This window comes from Megachile rotundata, chromosome 15, assembly GCF_050947335.1.
Source record: "Megachile rotundata isolate GNS110a chromosome 15, iyMegRotu1, whole genome shotgun sequence".
Taxonomy (NCBI): Eukaryota; Metazoa; Arthropoda; class Insecta; order Hymenoptera; family Megachilidae; genus Megachile; species Megachile rotundata.
The window spans coordinates 13,513,425-13,534,486 of NC_134997.1; the positions used below are offsets into that span (position 1 = coordinate 13,513,425).

The window sequence follows — 21,062 nt, forward strand, 5'->3', positions numbered from 1 at the left end:
GTGATCCATGCTCCTACGCGTTTCTGACGGAGCAACCTCGTAATCTGGACAAAATCTGCCAAAACAGTGCAACCGGTTCGCCGTGATTTTGAGGACCTGTTCCGTCACAAAGGCAACGACCTTTTGGCGACTTAACTTCGAATAGGTTGTTCTCGGCGACGTTGATGAATGAGATTCCGCGTTTAAGAGTTCGGCAGAGAAATTCTGTGTGTCTGGTTTGCTTCGAAATTGCCAAACACTGATGTTGAACGTAACTTTGGTTAATTATGGTGTTGCCGTTGTAGCGCTGCCTTTGTTACGTTGTTAAATGGGTAAATGCCACGAACGTGACGGTAAGATACTTTAAACGTTTAATGGAGTCGGGTTAAATTGAAAAAATTTTTAATACGTTCTCTCTCGTACGAAATTTCATTTTTTTCGTTGAACTTTCCTACGGATATTGTGACGAAAAATCAATGAAATTTAATTACTGATTATCGTCGGTCCAAGTGTTGCAACCGGTTGACGGTATTACACGAAGCGAAAATTCAAACGAAATCTCGCAGCGTGCCGAATGAATGCCAAGAACCGACGAGTTTTAATGAACTCACTTTATTCCCTAACAAACGAACTAACTCGAATTCGTTCAAACTTAACTAACTCCCTCTACTAATTTAATTCACACGACTCTCTGCCACTCGTATTTCATTCCGTACTTTGAATTCCAAATCTTCGTCAAGTGGAATAGGAAATAGAAAAGAGTTTAATCACGAATTGACACCTATTTAATCAAATCAGATACAGTCGCACTCTAAACGCCATATCTCCGATTTTTAATCGGGCGAAGAACAAAGAACGTTTATCGAAAGTATTTAGCACCGAAAGGGATAATCGAGGCATTGGAAATCCCGTCACGAGATTCGATAACGTTTCATTGAACCGTTTAAGAATGCATCGCCGGAACTATTGGGGCACGAATGTCGTTCTACAAGATTATACAGCTTGTTTCCTATTCCCGTTCCGCTGCTCATTACCGAGTGTCTGCGCGTCCCGGAATCGATAATCGAACTCTATTAACCATCATACACTGTTATTCACGCTGCTTAGATGGAACATTGTTCTCGCCGTTGGAGCATCTTTCCATATAAAAACTTGTTATAATTGCAATCGGAAAATGCTCATTCCTAATTTCCTAAATCAAATTCTTCCGTAACTTTGAAAGTTCAATTACGCCGTCCACGTGGAACAGGATCCCAATTAACGGGCAGTAGTCTTCATGATAACACAAAGAAATAGCGGTCGAAATGCAGATGGCCAGCGGCAACAGTTTGGCATAAATTAACTGATTTTCACAATGGGCTATTATACGGGGCCGTTTAATCTCGCGTGCGTAGTACTCATCGAGTTCATTGTTTGTGGTCGCAACAGCGTTCGAAATGAAAGGAAAGGGAAATCCCTGAGTGAGAGGGTTGAAAAGGGAGAACATTACATTATGCGTCATTGTTTCGGGACATTGTGCTTGATCGGTAACAGGTAATAATGTGGATCTGCCTCTCGCGTGTAAACTGACAAATGGAGAGTCGATGGTGCATTGGACGTAACTAAATGGAGGAGCATGCCTTGAGATTAATCGTTTGGTTTGGTAAGTGAAATTTCAACGAGCATGTCAACCGAATTTACCCCTAAACGTGTTTCGACTGTTTATCTACTCATTTTTAATACCTAATTCAGGTCGATAAAAAAAGTCGGGATTAATCTATAAAAATTACCGTCAAATATAACTTGCTCTCGAAATAAGCGCACTTCTCGGAGGATTGAAAATTATCCTGTGCGTTTTATCGAGAAGTTAATGATTCCTGTCGAGGCAATATTTTGCCTGGCAATCAACGCGGAAACGAGGCATTCGAGATCATAATATCGAAATAACGCGGCAGCGACTACTCTCTCTCGTAGTCCGTCATGCTAGAACCTTATTAATATTTATGCGGACCGCTGTAGGATATTAATACGTTTCGAACAAACAGGTTGTTCCGTTCACGTGGCAATCTCAGAAGCTCATAATGCTATAAAGTTGGAACACCTCGGTAAATATTCACGAGACCGAAATGCACGTGTGCTCGCGTCCCGACCACGCGTCACGCCACCTTTGAGACACGTTAATGTTAGTTAATTTCGCGAGCTACGTATAAATTCTGTAAGTCGCGTATCTGCACGCGTCGAGACCCGTTGTTGTCGCGATTTAACAAAATGAACTGACAAACAGTTTATAGATAATATTCATTAGCATGCACAGGAATAATTTAATCGTGTAGGGAAAGTAAATTGGGACGTATATGTCCAGCTGGTCACAAAAGGGTCAATCTCTGGTACTTTCTGGCTGTCGGTAAACGCGTGCAGACCTTTTCCAACGGAATCCATCGTCGCGTGTTTACGAGATCTGGTGCAGCTCAATAGCAATTCACCCGAAAGCGAGCTTTGTGCCTGCCACGTTTCCGGCAAACTTCTCTTCCCTTGTAACACACTCGCGAGCGAGTTGAAACTCGCGGCCTCCCGGTCGTAGGCGTTTCAGGAAATTCCGAACAACGGTTGTAGTCGACGGCCACGATAAGCCACCCCCGAGGGCGAGACAAACCCACCACCGAAGCAAAGGAACTTGCCAGACGAGGAACCACCACCTCTATCTACCGCCCTGATCCAACGTTAATATCACGAAGAACGAGTAGCTTTCGCAGCTTCCTCGCTTATTATTCGACCCTCTGTACGCGCACAAAGTCCTCCAATGGCCACCGAGCGGAAAGTAACCCCTAGTTGCCTTTCAGAGGGTCAACGGAACTATGCTTGATCGATCTGTTCCCACATCAGGTCTCCTGAATTTCGCATTCCGGGATAAAGATGTCAAGACTTCTCTAATTAAAGGTATCCAGGTCGTTCCGCAAAGGCTTTCATTGGAGCATCCAGGTGAACACTTGTAAGGTCCGATAAAAATAAAACTATCGACGAAACTCTATATTCATTTTAATAACGATATAGCTTTCAGCAAGTTTGACAAATATTACTAACTGCAGAGATTAAAATAATTACCAGCACTAAAATACGAGTAGCAATAAAATTGATGAGTACGAATACAAACTTGTTCGAGAATGACGCGGAGTTATCAAGATTTAACAGGTAGCATATCTCGTGTGGTATTCTCGTCTGGTTGTAAGATAAAGGAACCCAGAAAAAAGAGGACAGTAAAATAGCTGCTTATCTTGACGCTTTTGTCTGGCCGTCCCGTAATTTCTTCGCCATCTGAAAAGGCACTCGCTGCAAAAATCCTAGCTGTCTGCTAACAAATCGCGACGTTTTTGTCCCCGCTTTCTTTTTTTTAAACGCATTCTTTCGCCACCCGACCATCCTCGCTCGAGATTCGTCACGCTGCGAGCGGTTTTATAGACGCGTGTGTCCACTGTATGCGGGCTCGTTCATTGTTATTCATTGGTCGACGTAAACAACCAGCAGAAGCAGCCGTGATATCTCGTTAAACAAAGCGAGGAAGGGAAAATACACGGCTGCTGGAATATTCATGCGGATGACCACTGGCTATACCTTCTCCACCCCCTTTCTATCCCTATTCAAATTACTTGAATATTAATCAATATTCAGTTATTCGATTGGCGTATTTCTTAGGCGATCTTCAAACTTTTCGGTTCAATTTCTGTCGCTTCCAATTAACCACCTTTGGTCCTTCGACTTGGAATTTCCACCTCAAATTTAATTCGTCGTCTCTCAAAATCTTACTTTTTAAATTCATCGATTATTCAAATTCATCATTAATATACTCGTCTTGATACAAGGATTAAATCGAACATGTGATATTAATGCAGGAAACAAATAGTGTAAAATTTGATGAGTATAGTAGCTCGTACAGAATTAAAACGAGGGGACTAATTAATAGTGAAATAAAGTAAGGTCGAAGGTTAGAAAGTTGAAGAGTATTTCGCAATTTTCTTCGTAGCGAAGCAATAACGGGATCTGGATGAAGCATCATCAATTTCTCTCTCGCGACGTGTAATTAAATTTCATCCAGTTTCGTCGCGAATTTGTACACTGTCAATGTTCAGCTACGTTTCTCTCGGACCGTTTCTCCTTACCCGCCACACATTCGACGACGTGCAATCGTATTTCACTCGGTGTCCGGCACTTCCGGTCCAGCGAAGCTTCGGCGGCCGACTTTTTGTCCGAGCGTCACGTACGCGACTACGACGACGACGACAGGGATAAAGTGAGCGCGATTTTATATCGACGGATCGACGTGGGCGACGTCTGCATAATCGTCGGCTGTCCAGCCTCCCGATGTTCCCTTCGACGCCGTCATAAACACGTCCAGTTGTATCGGCCAGACGCTTTTGTCCGAAGTTCTGCAGGTGTATCGGAGATATTGTGCTCGAACGATTCAATATACGAACTATCGAAAAAGTCTATACAATTAACCGCGACAAAGATTCTATGCTGATTCGTTTGCGTTTCGAAGCGCTAACGAAGTCCCGTTGTAAGATGATAAGTTCGAGTTGTTAGCGATGGTCCGCTCGTTTAACTTATTACGCGTAGTAGCTTCCCAATCAAATTGTTGGCGAAACAAATTTAATCAGCTGGAACTCGATTAACGCTTTCCTTCGGGCTAACAATGTTTATCGAAAGCATCGTTTTATTGCTTCCCAGGCGTCGAAACGAAGATGTTCCGGGAAACAGGTTCCCCTTCGATAATCAAAGTACTTCATATCCCGTCCAACTGAACCGCGAACGGACAACTGTTTGCCGCTACCATACCGTATCGATCAACCGCCGTTATTCGTCGAAGAACCATGGCAAAGAGAAAATGATCGAGGGAAGGTGGCGTGAAAGAGGGTCAGGCGTGTACGCGATGGAAAATGCGAGGAGAAATACGGTAGAGAACGGCGAAGAGTGGAAGCGGAGAAAGTGGTCGCCGTGAGGAGAGGACGCATCGAAAGCGGAGGAAAAGCGGAGAAGACCCTCTGTATGAGTCTCTCTTTCCGTTCTCGAATGTTATTTGTATCTGTCCTCTTCTCGCGTGATAGGTTTACGTATCGCGTTTCTATCTCTTTCTTGCCTCGTTTTAGCGGCTAGCGATGGCTTTAAGACGTTCCGAACAAAAAACGCGCCACCCGACAAAAACGTAATTCAACTCCGACGAGGTTCAGATTATTCCATTTATGGTTTTTGTCCCATAATACATTTTAAACTCGAACAATTTGCATGTTTTTGTTGCCCATAATGAATTCGAGTTGCATGTTAACGATGTTGAGACTCACGCTACCGAAAGAAGTATGGCTTGCACGATTTATGACATGTATGCAGCCTACATGACTGATCGCACATGCCATAAATCGTGAGTTTCCAAAGGTCCTTAGACGGGATCAGTTCTGGAAGAACTTTAAATTCTGCTGCATTGCCAAATCTTGACCAATCAGAAAACACATGCAGGGACCTCATTCTCTTCCAACGAAAAACGAGGGTTCTTTAGCTTTAGTGTTAAACAGGTAGGCTGTTTTTCTTAGAAGAGCGCATACGTTTGACCTGACGAGGCAAGAGATCGGAATAAACGGTAAATTATTATAAAAGATACGCTGAGTAGCGCGTTTTACTGCGAAATTGTCTACGTCAAAGAATATCGTTATTCTTCCAGAACGCTGCCTTATTGCGCTTCCAGCGAAAAAAGTGAGAGTTATAATTAGGTTACCGTGTAACGAACTTAATAGATACTTTATTGTTATTATTAACATAATAGGTGTTGCTACGCTGTGTCCACGATATTTTATATTTGTCACAAGATGAGGTAAATAAAATCTGATCGGTCTCTAAAATCTCTACTCGCTGCAACGATGGAGCAAATTGTTGATAGCCAAAGCTAGAACTAGTCTTACTAGTTTGTAAGAGAGCACAATTTCGAAGCAGTCTTCCAATAAAGTTAGAATTAGCTGGTCTCTAGCGATGTAATCTAAACCTTAGAGCAGCTCTAAAATTCGCGGCGTAGAGAATCGAATGCCCATCGCTACTCACCCTGTCTCGCTCTTTCTCTCTGACGAGAAGCTCCGTTCATCCAAAGCCTCCCACGTCTCTCCAGTTTTCTCGTCCACGGTTCAATCGAGCCTCCTCCCTCTATCTCGGCTATGCTCCCCTCTTTCTCTCGTACACCCACCCACCCCATTTGTGTCTGTACACCCTTTGCGTCTCGCGCCGGCTCCACCGCTCCCATCTCGTCGGAAGCTCGCAGTCCGCCGGCGACTGTTCAACGAGAACGACGGCTGCGTAGCTGAGGAAACGTTCTCACCGGGTGTCACGTTTCCGTCGACGGAAATAAATGCGTGTGGTCAAGTGTGTGTCCCTCCCGCGTGCGTTTCGTGCTTGCCCGGTGAAGATCGTCGCGGATCGACCAAACTTGTACGCTCGCACGCGTGATCCATTCGCAGCTGTTCGCTCGATTTCGCCAGCGAACTCTGGATAAGAAGATGTTTCTCGGTGATCAAGAGGAGAACGTTGATTCAGTAATGGCAGATTGAGATCCTTGTTCTCTGGTACGCGATTCGATGTTTGAAGGTTGTTTAGGCGGCGAAATAAGTAGTGTACTTGGTTTCGTTAATTTTTCGAGTATCGCTCGTAGACCTGTAGTTCTACCCTACAGTTTGATGTTTGGATGAGCTTGAACGTTTAGCAATAAAGTGTGGCAATTTTACTTATGGAGTGGTTGGAAAGAACGCAGTAGAATGAACCGTGTGTGGTACGACATCGGCAAAATGGATTATCTGGAAGAGTTTTGATTAGCCCTCTATACGCCGACTTGTAGAACGTTTAGAGCTATGAGAGATAGTTGGACCATCGTTGTATAATTTAGGTGTTATTATTCGTGTAAGTTGGAATGGCTTACGGCGAAAACGATAAAGAGGAAAGTTCGGAATTTACTACGGAAATTTGATACGTTTCGAAGTTACATAGAGGGTTAATTTAGAGTTTCTACATTAAGTTATTTCTGTAATATTAACAATAACTAGTAACGATAATATACGCATAGCAAAAGTTTAAGTCAACAACATCATGCAATTACGTTTTATTCGACTGCGTTGTTAAAATCACCGTCAGCTTCTTATTTAAATCGAAATTCGAAGCGACACCAGCATCCGAATAATTTGTCCGTTGTTACTCGAGAAACGAGACACCGGCTCGATTATTCTTGACAGATTTTCCCGTCTCTTCCTTCAGTACCTTCTTCGGAGTAGTTACCAGAACTTTATAACAACCAGTCTGCGTATTCCGCGAAAGAATAATCGAAATTTAATCTAAAGGAGTATCTCGAAGCCGGGTGACTGTCGGGCGAGCGAAACCACGATGAATTGAAATGGAGTCGCGTTTGAAAAACGTTTGAACCTCATTTACCTCGGGGTGAGCGGCCAAGTTTAATAAAGAGAGGAGGGTGGTCAAACTTTCTTACCAAGGACTTTTAATCTTTTGATCCGCCATTGCGTATCAATCTCAAGGAGAAACCTCGTGTCTCGTGGTGTTACACGAAAACGCGCAACCCTCGCCGATTAAGGGGTCGAGTTTTCTGCGATAACTTTTCTTTTAGCCACAAAAGAATTCCCTACGTTCTAATGACCTAACCTCTAACTTCGGATATACTTTTAAATACTTGTATGCTCCGCCCTGCGGTAATTGTATTACATTCTTGATCGAAGTTTTCTTTTAACTTAATTCGTGAGTATATTATATCGAGTGTTAGAACGCTACGCGCTGTATCGCCACGCTTTGAATGTTAACGCGTTAAATGACCATGCGTAGTGCCACCACGCGTTAGATTACCACGCGTTGTGTCATCACGCATTAGGTCGCCTACGCTAGATTATCGCGCGTTAAATCACCGAGCGTTACATGCGAACGCGTTAAATTGGTACGCGGTGGAACACATTGGAAGTTAGGTTTTGCTTAGATCAATGATCGAGACAAAGAAGTTACTGTGCGCAAAGTGTAATGGAGCGTGATTCCACGTGGAGGAAACGAACCTAAGTGTCAGAAACGTTATTGAGCAACGGAAGTTTCAATTGGTATGTCGTTTCCTCTATTAAGATTCATTCTCAAAGCTTACGACAAAAAGGAGCTCTGTAGACCCCTTTGTTCGTGAAAACAAAAAAAGAAAGCACGCCTCTATCGAACGTTCCGATTGATTCTCGAGTGGTCGTTACGCTTGCACCCTTTCAAGGTCTCGATTATTCGGATCGAGAGGAAATCGATTGTTGACGTCACAGATAATACGAGCTGCTCTAAACAGAGAGCACGACGATTCGATGCGGTTCATTTCACATCTGAAAACGAAACGTCGAAGCTCGCTCTTCGATCAAAGTTTCATCCTCGCCGGGACGTAAATTTATTTTCTACGACGCGCGTTCTCCGCACGAAAACTCGACACCATTTTTCGTCGACGATTTGCGAGAAACGAGATCACGAGATAAGCTTTTCCATTGATACCTTCGTTTCGAGTTAGGAAGACGGTGCTCAATCGTTATACGCGTTTTCTTCGATACTTTCATATTTTCTGCCGCGTTGCGAGCAAAGTAAATAACAAGCGATATTACATATTCTCCATAAATTCTGGATTCTTGTTAATAAAATTTCAACTATTTCCTCTATCGATATATATTTCCCCTATCGACACGGATTTTAAATTCACTTATTACCGTTTCGATACTCGAACGCGTAATCGATACATTCCTGTAAATTATTCGTAGGTCTGGGTCACGAGACCCTACATCGATAAATCTTGACGCGTTGCAGAGCGCTCGGCATCCGATAATCGCTGTTGTTTTTCGATAATTGCCGACAAGTCGCGGGATAAAAGTAGAAGCAGAGCGAATACTAAAATGGTTCCCTTCACGAAGGGTCGGCCTCTGACAGAGGAATGCATTAACATGGCTGTACGGTCGATGTCCGGTGGCACATGCCGGCGCATACGTTATTAAAAAAAAAGAAGTCCGATGGAAAAGATGCTCGTTGAAATTCAGTCCGCAACAGGAATGCTGATATCGGTCTGTCCTTCCGTTAAATCTTGTCTCGTGACGTCAGACATCGAACATCGGTTGCGTTCTCTTCGACGATTATCCCGATACCAGGTCAGACAACGACCGTTCCGCTGCTTTCGTGTTTGCGATGCAAATAATGCGTATAAATATTTACGTTGCAACGGGAACACGCGAATTCTCTGCGTTGATATTCCTTTGACATCGATGACGTTCAAACGTATCGATATATTTCGCCGAATCGTCAGGTGACCCCATTTTTTTTTCGCGTCCCTCTTTAGCTAAGCGGCGTTGTTTGCTCTGTCTTCGACACTCTATTTTTGTTTTTTAACGGTGACTCAAAAATTATTATGCCGCTTCTAATGAACGGGGCTTTTTCATAGTGTTTGCAATGACAGATATTTATGCTGGCGGATTTCTCTTCTCGATAAATATCGGAGCGGGAGAAATAGTACATGTTTGTACCGAATAAACAAGCGTATGTGCGCCTACGTTGCGTTAAATATGAAAAACTTCATAGAAAATGTATCGACGGATATTTATCGTGCTCGCAGATATGAACGGACATTTCGTGCGGAATCGAGGCTGGTCAGCGATCTTATAGCGGGTTCAATTTGCAACTTATTCAGAGTCGAGCATATTCCATGATGATAAGTGGTTGCTTCCTTGGCTTGAGCAAATTCGTTTCGAAATTGATGTAAATTGATAGAATTAATGCCACCATCGCATCCTCCTACTGGCGAAGCCATTTTGTAAAGCATCGAGAGCACAGAATATCAATTATAATAAATTTTAGGAACAAAATAGAAATGATCCTAGTTTTCCATCAATAATAATATTCTCGAGGGGATAGCAATCAATGTATTGGACGGTTGGAACTGTAAAACCGTGGCAAAACGGGATGTGAGAATGGGGTGGCGTACTTTATCGACGTTTTACGACTTCATTAGAGCACCGTTATGAGGTAGATATCGTGGGTTGAACAAAGTGAACTGAACGACGCCGCGATAAACCGCGTCGATTTATGAATACCGTGAGAACCTTAACGACCGTTTGCTAATCATTTCTTGAAGATTTCACGAGGTCCGTATCGACACGTGATTGCTACGCGAATTCGGGAAGCTTGAATAACAACGGACCGATAAACGGACAATCGAAAAATAGGCGTCGAGCCAATAAAAAGCAATTAAATGTTAGCTTCGAGATTTTCCCGAGGCTTTTCGAATTAAAATTATTTTTAAGAGACACTCGAATAAACTACGCGTATCGATCGAGCCGCTGCAGAGGTAATAACGGAATTTATTCTCATTTACACGCGCGCACCGACGCTGTTCAATTATAAAACTAATAGAAAGAGTTAATCAGAATCTGAAATTAACGAGTTAACCAATCAGCAGTTGATAACATCACAATTATTCGGTTACCTGTTAACGCGTTAAATGGCACGACCATCACCGGTAACTGACGCCATGAATTTAATATAAACGGGTAATTAAAGAAGAATCGCAATTACGCGGTCAGCGAAAATGTTAATCACGCATTGGACTGTTTAAACGGTACATAGATGTAACGTTAACACACGGAACGTCTTTCACTTTGAAGTATGCCCCGGTTGATAGACGTTCGAATTTCAGTACCGGAAGTCCCGTCGGACATTGGCGCGCGTGCGAACTTCAATTAGCGGTCGCTGCCAATTAACAATGTACACGGTACTCGTTCACCGGTACTGAAAATGCGGAGGAGAAGCGGATACGCCGCGAATTAACGATTAAACCGATCGAAACGTTTCTCCACCTCCCTCTTCGTAACCATGTTCGTGTCGTCGATTTATCTTGCCGCGTTTTTCTCCTCGTGCGGCGGTTTTGTCGATCTCGCCGGCTGAAAAACCCGCTCCTTTCAACGATTTGACAAATATTTGCGATTTGCAATGAAACTTCAGCAAGCGGCGAGTTCATCCCCTTTTAAATGTTAATCAAAAACGTAGGAATGTCGGAACCGATCGATGTATTGCCACCGAGTAATTATTAATTTTTATCGGTGTTCCGTAACTCCGTACACGGTATCGGTTTTCCATAAAGTATACGCGCGCATGTAGAGCATGCACACAACCGCTAAAGTATTCTCCCACGACGAATATACGCGTTCCTCTCGGCGTAAGAGTCGAGCGTCGAAATCATCTCTCGTTTACACCGATTCCAACAAAACTGAAACTTATCCGTTCGATATCTGTGCAATCAAGCCACGTCCAATCAGCCGAGCAATTTTTTCTTTTGTTCATTCGTCTGCAATTAATTCCCAGCGACGATACTGGAATCACTGAATTCTTTATCGCACAGGATAGCTCCGGAGCCAGCCACGAGATCCACCTGGGTGGCAATCAACCCAGGAATTCGACGAATCTTCCGGCTGGAAAGGCAAGAAAGAAGGGAATCAGGAAATACCTGGGTCGGAATAGCCGGGGAAGAACAATCGATGCATCGGAAATCGACGCGTTCGTGAAAACGAAATGGACAACTGGCCGAGCGGAAATCGCGTTCACCGGAGAAGAAGCCGGGCAGAACTATCGGAACGCCATGAGAGTCGCGCGAACGTTTAACCCTCGCTCGGTTACCGGCAAATCCGACGATGTTTGATTTCTCTCCGAGCGAGACTCGCGTACGACCGACTCGCTGAGCCGGACGATCCTTTCTCGGTAATTGCCCGGCCGGAAAGATGCCGATCGAAACGGCTAATCGTTAGTAGAGCACGTACAGCGATGACTCGCGGACCGATTCAGTCGAGGACGATTCATCTTCGCGTTCGCGCGTGCTAGTGACTCGATAGTGTTTGTGTTGGATTAACCTGGTGCGTGCATCGCGATGATCCTGTGTCCCGTCACTCTGTTCACCTGTCTTCCAACCTGCACGGGTGAGTCACGAATTATATCAATTTTCAAGCGATGGGGACTTTGTTTAATTTGTTTTTTTAGTAGTAGAGAACGACGCGCGATCGAAGAGCCGGAACGTTATCTTGCGCTTTTTTCGGTGTTGCTCATTTTATCCCAGTCTGGTAACAGGGCCGAGCGTTTCACGCGCTCGTGTCATCGCGAAATTCGCTTCTGTCCGATCTGCTACGCCTATGGCCGAGCTACTCTGTTTTTCCGACGTATTTTGCTTTGATGGAGCTTAATCCGCTTATATCCGCGAGGGCGAGCCCTGGCTACCGGCTGGAAATTTTCAATCAACGGATCGTGCGTCCATTTGCCAGATAACTTGTTTTCCCTTTGTTTGCGAATTCGGGCACCGAGTGTGTCACACCTCTGTTAACTAAAACAAGCCTGAAATCCCGTTGCCTTTTCTAGATATCGCTCGCATCTAATGGTCTAAAGAAGCGGCTTCTCGATAAACCTGTTACGCCGAAACGAATTTAGCAAAAATTCTGCTTAGTGTTTCGAAATGAAAGAAATTCTAATCGAGAGATTTTCGGTAAGGGAAGCGTTCAAAGGAACAGCTTCGAGTTGCAACATTCGTCGATATTCCGGAGCGAAGCGTGCATCAAAGTGTCAGAAATTGTTTTACATTTTACTCGTTCGAGGATCAAGAGAGGCGTTCAACAGACTGACAACGTGTAATCATGCTTCGCTCTCTTGACAAATACTATTTATCGTCCGTATTCCTCGCCCTTTTTCTTCCTGTAAAAGTATTCAGAATTTATAATACGAGAAATTGTGTTAAATTTTAAGGAAATATTATTATTAGTTAAATAACCGTCCATGGCCGAGTAGGCTCGATACGAGCAGATACGGTGCTTTGAAATTAAATTATTTGACCTGGAAATAATTAGTAAACAATTCACAGCTAATGAAGATACGTTACGGTACAAAGTTAACTAATACACTTTGGGAAAACAATTCGGAAATTATTGAATCGTTTAGATGTTTCACGCGTTGCGCCGCATTCAATATTCGCTTCCGTTAATAAGATAAATAGGTATGAGCAAGTAACTTATGAAAAGCTTCTGCTGTTTGAACGGATAAATCAACTCTCTCCGATGTTTGGATACCTGCAGATATTTGTTCCGTTCCGTCAACAACTTTAGGTTGAAATGAACGAAATACCCCGTTGCTTTGAGGACTCGCCAAATGTTATACAAAATGAAAGGATCCTAACAGATCATCGGATCCTTTGTTAAATACGTGAAGGAAAATATAGGTCAAAATTTGAAACAACGAATATTTCGCGGTGAAAACAGAACTAGAGAGAATACATTTTTTACGGTTATACGGAAAGTACAACATTTTTCGTACGTTTATGGCTCTGCTCTTATTAAAAATGAAAACCTTTTTCGTTTTGTCGAAATACCAGACATCAAAGTTTGTGCAACTGTGAAATATGATGAACCCCGAGATTTAAATCGTATAATAGTGGTGGAACAGAAATAATATGTACATAACTAACTTTGATGTCCTCAATTTTTACTTAATTTCCATTTAACATAAGCTACAAAGCGTTTATAAAGTTTATCCAACGGTGATAAATTTCGAGGAAAATATTTCGAGCAGAGGCTCTGACGAAAATAAGTAAAGAAACATTCTAAGATGTGATTAATTAAATTGTTTGTTGGTATAAATCAGGGAAGTGGTTCGTGACACGGTATTTGCTGGACACTCGAAAACGTGGCAGATTTTTGGTTCGTGTCCAACGAAGCTTCGCGACCCAAGACGTCCAGTATCCCGATGCATTAGCGCATAATTTATATACGGAAGTGGTAGATTTATATACGTTACGTCGTGCACTATGAGATATGAGTTTACATTCTGCGCTTGCTTCGACCCGTCTTACTTCGTTCGATTCTTGACCGGTTAAAAGTTCACGTTCAAGACTTTCAAGTACGTTCTTCGGTGCACCGAACAATTCGAGTTAGCTGCCAAAATGAAACGCCTGTCAAGTGACTAATTTCTCCGAGAGCAACGCGATGGTAATTGCAAGAGATCGCTGTAAACGGAGTTCCAAGGATTTCCTTGCGCATTCCTTCACGACCACAAGCATTACCATCTTGCTTGAATCTCAACTACCAAGACGAGGGAATAATTTACGCGGGTATTATCATGCGAACCATGAATTTTAACAATTTCTATCGTTCGTTATATGTAAATATTATTTTAACTTAACATTACTTTGAATAATCTCGCGTTTTATGCTCCGCAAAATCTCCGGGTTTTATGGATCTTTTAACATCAGATTAACATCTCCACTCGTTACATCACCACAAATTAGTTTAACATTGTGTCTCTGCTAGATTTTAAGTTAGTCACATGTGGAATTTTTCTACGTTAGGTTTATCACATGTGGAATTCCTACGCGTTAGATTGTCACACATGACATTTCTACGCGTTAGGTTTATCACATGTGGAATTTCTACGCGTTAGCTTTGTCACATGTGGAATTTCTACGCGTTAGCTTTGTCACATGTGGAATTTCTACGTGTCGAGTTTATCACACATGAAATTTCTACGCGTTAGATTTATCACATGTGCAATTTCCACGCGTTAGATTTTTCTACGTTAGATTCATCACATGTGGAATTTCTACGCGTTCGATTTACCACACATGGAATTCCTACGCGTTAGATTTGTCACACATGAAATTTCTACACGTTAGGTTTATCACATATGGAATTTCTACGCGTTAGGTTTGTCACACATGGAATTTCTACGTGTCGAGTTTATCACACATGGCAATTTCTACCCGTTAGATTTATCACATGTGGAATTTCCACGCGTCACATTTTTCTACGTTAGATTCATCACATGTGAAACTCCTACGTGTTCAATTTACCACACATGGAATTTCCACGCGTTAGATTTGTCACACATGAAATTTCTACGCGTTAAGTTTCCCACGCGTGGAATTTCTACATGTAGTATTTATCTCACATGGGAATATCCACGCGTTGGATTTATCACACGTGAAATTTCTACGCGTTAGATTTCCCAGGCGTCGCCACGTATTGCATATTCACTCGTTAGACCGACACGCGTTAAGTATCTGCCCATTAGATCTTAGCGAGTTGTATTGCCACGCGCCGTGTACGTGTTCGAGTTAATAATGCTCGGATCAAGCCCAGATCAATAATCCCTAGATTATAATCGGAGTTCTAATATAGCGGAGTTTGACTATTCGAAGTTTCTAATATTATATAATTCGGAGGTTAAACGAGAACCAATATGATAGGATTGTTCGAACACAGGTGACACAGTTTCGCCCAATCGAGGCACGATCGTGGCTAAACAACACGTCGAAGCGTACACAGGAACGTAGGAAAACTTTCAACAAGCAATTGTTCCCTCCCCTCTATATGAAATTAATTACTCAACTCCTAACGAATATAAGTTGTTACGCTTCGACAAAGTGATCTTGACGAGCTCGTTAGAGCATCGCGCGCGGTTCGGAATTAACGACCGTCCCTGATTGCCTGTAGCTAGTCAGCTCATTGTTCAATTATTAACGATCCGTGTATTGTTCGTGGAACGTTTAGTGGCGTGTACACGGCTATCGAGAGAAGTCGTGTCTTTCAAGTTGGAACCCGAAGTCGAACGCTTGTTCAAAATCGGTTTAACAGAATCAAATTGGGTGCTTCTTCGATCAGAAATCCTCTCGAACGGGAATCGATCTTACAGCATTGTCCGCAACGTTACGCCAATGCTTTCGAGGAAATCGACCATTTTGATTTAGTTACTTCAGAAACTGTAGACCCTATTCAACCGACTTTCGGATTAAATACTTGGTCCACTGGGATTCTTGTAAGAAACATTATCGTGTTACTCGCTCTAATATGATTAACTACTTGCGCAACTGAATTTTGCATCAAACTCTGTAATCTGTGCAATCAAAGCTGAAAGAAGGCTTAACTTTCCTGGCCATTGTAGCGATAAGATCATAATCGTATGATGTGAATCGCACACAAATCGGAGCAACAACGGTCAGGGTACTGCGTCTGACACCTGTAAGGCAAATTAATTCGCGACAGCTGTCTCGGTCGTCAGTTCAATTAAGTGCTGTATGGAGTTGAGCGGCCCCGTAACAAATTAACTCCGCGTTGGCCGATGTGAATCATACGCGTCGAATGGCTCGTAAAAATCGCGATCCGATGGCTCTTTCGAAGCCAGCGTTTTAGTATCCAGCGATAACCTGACCGCTTCTGATAACGGAACACTCGTCGTGGCTTCATTATCGCGCGACAATGGGGTCAGATCGCTGTGATTCCCGTTCTAAACGGCTCTAGAATCCATCGACGTAACCTCGATAAAGTTACGGACTTTCATAATCGAGGGGAAAAAAACGTTATCTGGTGTCGTTCGATTACGTCGTAATAATAATGATCCGGAACGAGTTTATTGAGCAAACGTTTCTGTTAACAGTGAAATTTGGTTAGGAGGATATTACATGTTCATACAAAAATGTTGAGCACATAGCGTACTTTATCTTATAATCGCGCAAATATTGATGCAACTTTGAAGGACGTTGAAATCGCTGCGCTTAGTGCAATTATTCGGAACGATGTTTATTTTTACCTTGACAAATAATAGCGGAAATAGTCGACAACGAATAAATAGCGGGGGTTCGATAAGGGCAGGATTTTTGCCCGAAAATAGACACGTTGAATCACGAGCGTTAATACTGCAGAGGATCAACGAAATTTTCATGCGAAAATCGGCGAAACGAAATTTTTCCATCGCGTTTAACTCGCTATTGATGCTTCGCGTTCGGGAGAACGTGTTTATTTTTCCGACGAGATATGAAACAATGGAAATTATATTCCGATAGGATGCTACCGTGTTTGCAGAAGCTTGTGTGCTTTGTTCAAACAACGACCAAACATGATCGATGCGTAGAGCAACGATTTCCCTGCTGGATATTCTTTCCGTTGATTACATTTCGCGAATTAATTCGTTTCGTGTTTCTCCGATTTATGATTACCGTGTAATTGTAAATTTGTATCGTTTAAAAATATAAATTATAATGTTCCCGGCGTAAAGATTTTAATCTCGTACATTCGCGTACACCGGCTATAAATTTACTGCTTTCTTTGCGTGTCGTTTCCATGCATAATTGTATCGCATTAATAGCGAAACGACTTTATGAATATAACATAAACCCGCGAAAATATATCTGATGCCCCCTCCAAGATTAAACAACCTCTTTGCCAGTCGGTCGTTTAGAAATAGCGACGGGAATAAACCTCTCGCGCTAGCGAACAATCGCCAGACAAATATTCCCCGGTTTGTTAAGTTTAAAATCTCCTAGGTACACCTTGCCACTGATGGATCTCGCTAGCGAAATAATCTCTAAGATGCAAGGTATATTCGCTGCCGTGAGAATTATCCCGGTTAATTAATTAGAAGCGTAACACGCGGTGCCGAGTTACTACGAGGTAATTGCCCGTTCTGCAGAGGGATGCACCGGTTACGTTCGAAACAACATCATCCATTAATTTCGCGAGAACACGGAACACTTGCGCCATGGAAAAACCAATAACTTTTTTCTCTCGACTCGTTCCACCGATAGAATAAAATAATCATCCGAAATTACGGAATCCGAACGAGATTACAGTTTCCGAACAATAGTAACGCGTCTTTCACATGACTTTATTTCTCAATTTCTTCGAACAATTGCAAAACGGTCGAATAAAAACGCCACAGATAAGTAAGAAGCTGGTGAAAATTTTCTGGAACGTTACGCTTTATCGTCGATTGGAGTTTCATTGACGACTGATCTACGTTCATCGCTCTTTCAAACTTTCCACCTGTTTGCCTCCTTTTTGTGTTTATTTACTACATTTTTTCTTCGTCGCTCTTGCTGCTCCTTTTTAACGGGCACTTGAGACGAAGAGACCGAGCCGCTTCAACATCGACCGGAACAAACACAAACGCTCGCAGCCGTCGAACGAAAGCGACCATTCAGCTTGATAGCGTCGTCGATGGATAGAACTCTTTATTTCACCACTATAAAAATTTGCATTCGTCCATGAAAATTTTACGAAATACACATATTTAAAATTTTATGTATTTAACAACGATTCAGGTTGCGTTGCGCTTCAAATGGGATGGAATTTGAGATTCGGAAATCTATGTTCCGATCAGATTATGAGATATTTAACAGTATGGAATATTAACCGCACGGCTTAGCGGGCTTGAAAAGCCAATCGAAAGCGTTACAAAATTGATGTAACGTGGAAGTGGTGTGAAGGGTGCTCTCTCTAATAACTTGAATCATGTTAATTCTATTCGTGAAATGTATAGATGTTCTTGAAAAGTGAACTCTATCGTACGAATACGGCAAGTGTGCACATACAAACAGCCATAGTCTCATCGAAACATAAATGCATTTGGCAATTACTTGGTGAAAAAGATGGGGCGAAAGTCCCCGTCGATATCTCATCAGTAACGTTGTACACAGTCCACACCTGGTGAATCGATAATCGAGTTCCGTCTGATCTTTAAACCGCACGTGCACCGCAACGCTGGTAACACAGGGAGAACAGCAACGACGATGGTGAAACTCCATCAATCTGTCTCGTGGTTTGATCGAGTGTCGACGTAGACCTGTCAGCGGGGACTAGCATAATATCTCGCGTGTGATAATCGAGTCTCGAATTCGGGAGAATGGTGATCGAGGATTACGAATGATCGGGCTGAGCGAATTACAGGGTTAGACTCTCTCTCGGCTCGTTGGCGTTAGACGATTCGCGTGTAGGACTATGATTTCCAACCTGTCCCCATACGCGGCTTGTCTCTTAACGCTTTGATGGACGGCCTGTTGAAGGAAATACAATGTGCCCGGGTCTCACCGAAATTCCTGTCGAATTCGAGGAGGATCTCGGCAAATGGAAGCAGAGGACATGATTGAAACGCCGCGTCCAAGATCCATGAAAAACTCGAACCGATATCGCATGCTTTCACCCCGATGCGGGGATGCGGTGTAATGATAAATGATGGAGGAAGAAAAATGGTCGTGATCCTGAGTGATCCGCGATGACAGTCGCTACTCGAGGAACTAAATATACGCGTCGTTCCGAGTTTGGACAATCACTCGAGATAGATGTCATTAGGGTGTGGAATTCTTCCAATTTGTACCGGCAATATTCTCCGCGCGAAATTAATGAAATTCTTAACAAGCTCTCCGCGCGTTTCCTTTGTACCGTCGGCTTTCGAGCCAGTCGGACAACTTCCAGCGGTATAACTGCCTTTCTAGTAGGTTAGCTCATACGTCGTTTGATTAACACCATGAAGAGAGTGTGGACGTCGCGGTTTTGGCGTGCTGCGCGTGACACTACGGGCCTACCATCCATTATTCTGTCCTCTCCTCGCCGTGACTCTCTCTCGGTGTTCTCTTCCCCGGGCTTAAACTGATTTTCACTGGGCGCGTCCGTCGCTTCTCTTTCTTCCTTTCAACGTGTACCACCCGTACACTATGCTCCCGTTTATATAATGGGTCGTCGCTAATCGAGAGACGGCGAACTCGTCGCTTTAACCGTCAGTTTTCTCTCGACGTTGCACACCCTCCATCCTCACGGTTGTTTCATTCGTTAAAACAAGACGACATCCTTTTGTCGAGGATCTTCAGTCGCGAAAACTCGACGCGAATGGCGTGATTAATATTTCAGATGGTTCCTCCGCAAATAGACGAGTAATATTCGTGAGAAACACTCTCGATTGTCTTTTATCATCGCGAATCCACTTGTTCCCAGTTCTAGAAGTTGCTGTTTTTTTTGGGCCAAGGATGTCGCAAGTAGGTCTCCGAAACTTTTAACAGACGAAAACGTTGGAAGTATTTTCATTTTCCTTCGAACCTTTTATGAAACCTTCGGCTAGGTTACGCGTCACCTATTTCATCCGGCACTTCGCTATTTGTATTTCAATCTACCCCTTATGCAACTACCTCGTATGCAAATGAAATTGCAGAGTCTTCAGTTTTGTAGCAAAGCTGGATATTCTTCAAATCATTATCCCGGATTTGAAAAAATGCAGACTCAATCTAATTAGTCAAACGGTAGCTTTCAGGCATATTTAACTTTGAAACTGTGCCACTCTTTCAGAATGATTTCCAAGAATTTTTCAGCGGAATAACGAAACGGCGCTATCTCTTAATTCTTTGTATCCTTTGATAGATGGCTCATTTATTTCGGTATAGAAAGGAATTAACCGTGCTAATGATATTGTAATAAAACCGGTCATTCACCCGGCTCCTGTCGGACCTTTTCTGCGTAACTCGAATTCCACGTATGCGATATTTCAATTAGAACTAAAATAATTCAATAGAATAATTTAATTAAAATATTCAGACAATTGAAGCCGTTTCCAAAAAAAAGTGTCCAGTTTATATAATATGACGCTCATATTTTTCGAAGCAACTATTCACCGGTTAATAATTAAATTCCTGACTTTTCAAGCCAGTGAATTTCGTTTGAATATGCTTATGAATACATCTCTTTCGAACCGTCTCATATATTTCTGCATGCTTCTTAGAATGTATTTTTCATTACTCGCCCCTGTCAGCCGTTTACTCAGCGGAAAGCTGAAGGGCGCGACTGCATAAATAGAACTGGTTTAGTCTTTTCCAACAATTGCAGGCAGCAGACACCGCGAAATCCGTCCTTTGTGCCGTTTTCCCTTTTTCATTATCCCTATATCTTGGTCCGTTTGTTCGTCGTCCATCGTTTTTTCTCTCTCGCTCGGTATACAGTGTGTTGTTTTATAAAAATTTCACTAAACTCCGAATGCTCACGGTTTACTATCACAACTTTCTACAGCCATTAGAAGATTCGCGCACCGTTCTATGTAACTCTCCTAAAATGATCGAGACTATTTGAAAAATTGCGGCAATCGTTCCGACGAACACTCTGTATACGGAGCTAATGAAGCAGACTCATCAGGGAGAAGATAGAAATAAAAAAAGAAGAAACGACTCGGTGATCTCAAAAAGTAACGAAGTACCTGTGGAGTGGCACGAGAGAGTAAATGCTTCTTACCCGCGGCGG

General features: G+C 42.8%; 1 protein-coding gene across 2 annotated transcripts in view; it reads left to right on the forward strand.

The window, feature by feature from the left end:
* Nucleotides 1-6,237: 6,237 nt before the first annotated feature.
* Nucleotides 6,238-21,062, forward strand: part of LOC100881496 (uncharacterized) — a 65,112-nt gene continuing 50,287 nt past the window's right edge. The window contains exon 1 of one of the 2 annotated variants that reach the window (XM_076540196.1): nucleotides 6,238-6,554. Coding sequence is in view for 1 of the 2 variants with exons in the window: in XM_076540195.1 (XP_076396310.1) it covers nucleotides 11,903-11,951 (49 nt within the window). In the remaining variant the exon portion in view is untranslated. Of the gene's footprint in view, nucleotides 6,555-11,673; nucleotides 11,952-21,062 lie in introns of those variants that run through there. The other variant, XM_076540195.1, reaches the window with a different exon arrangement.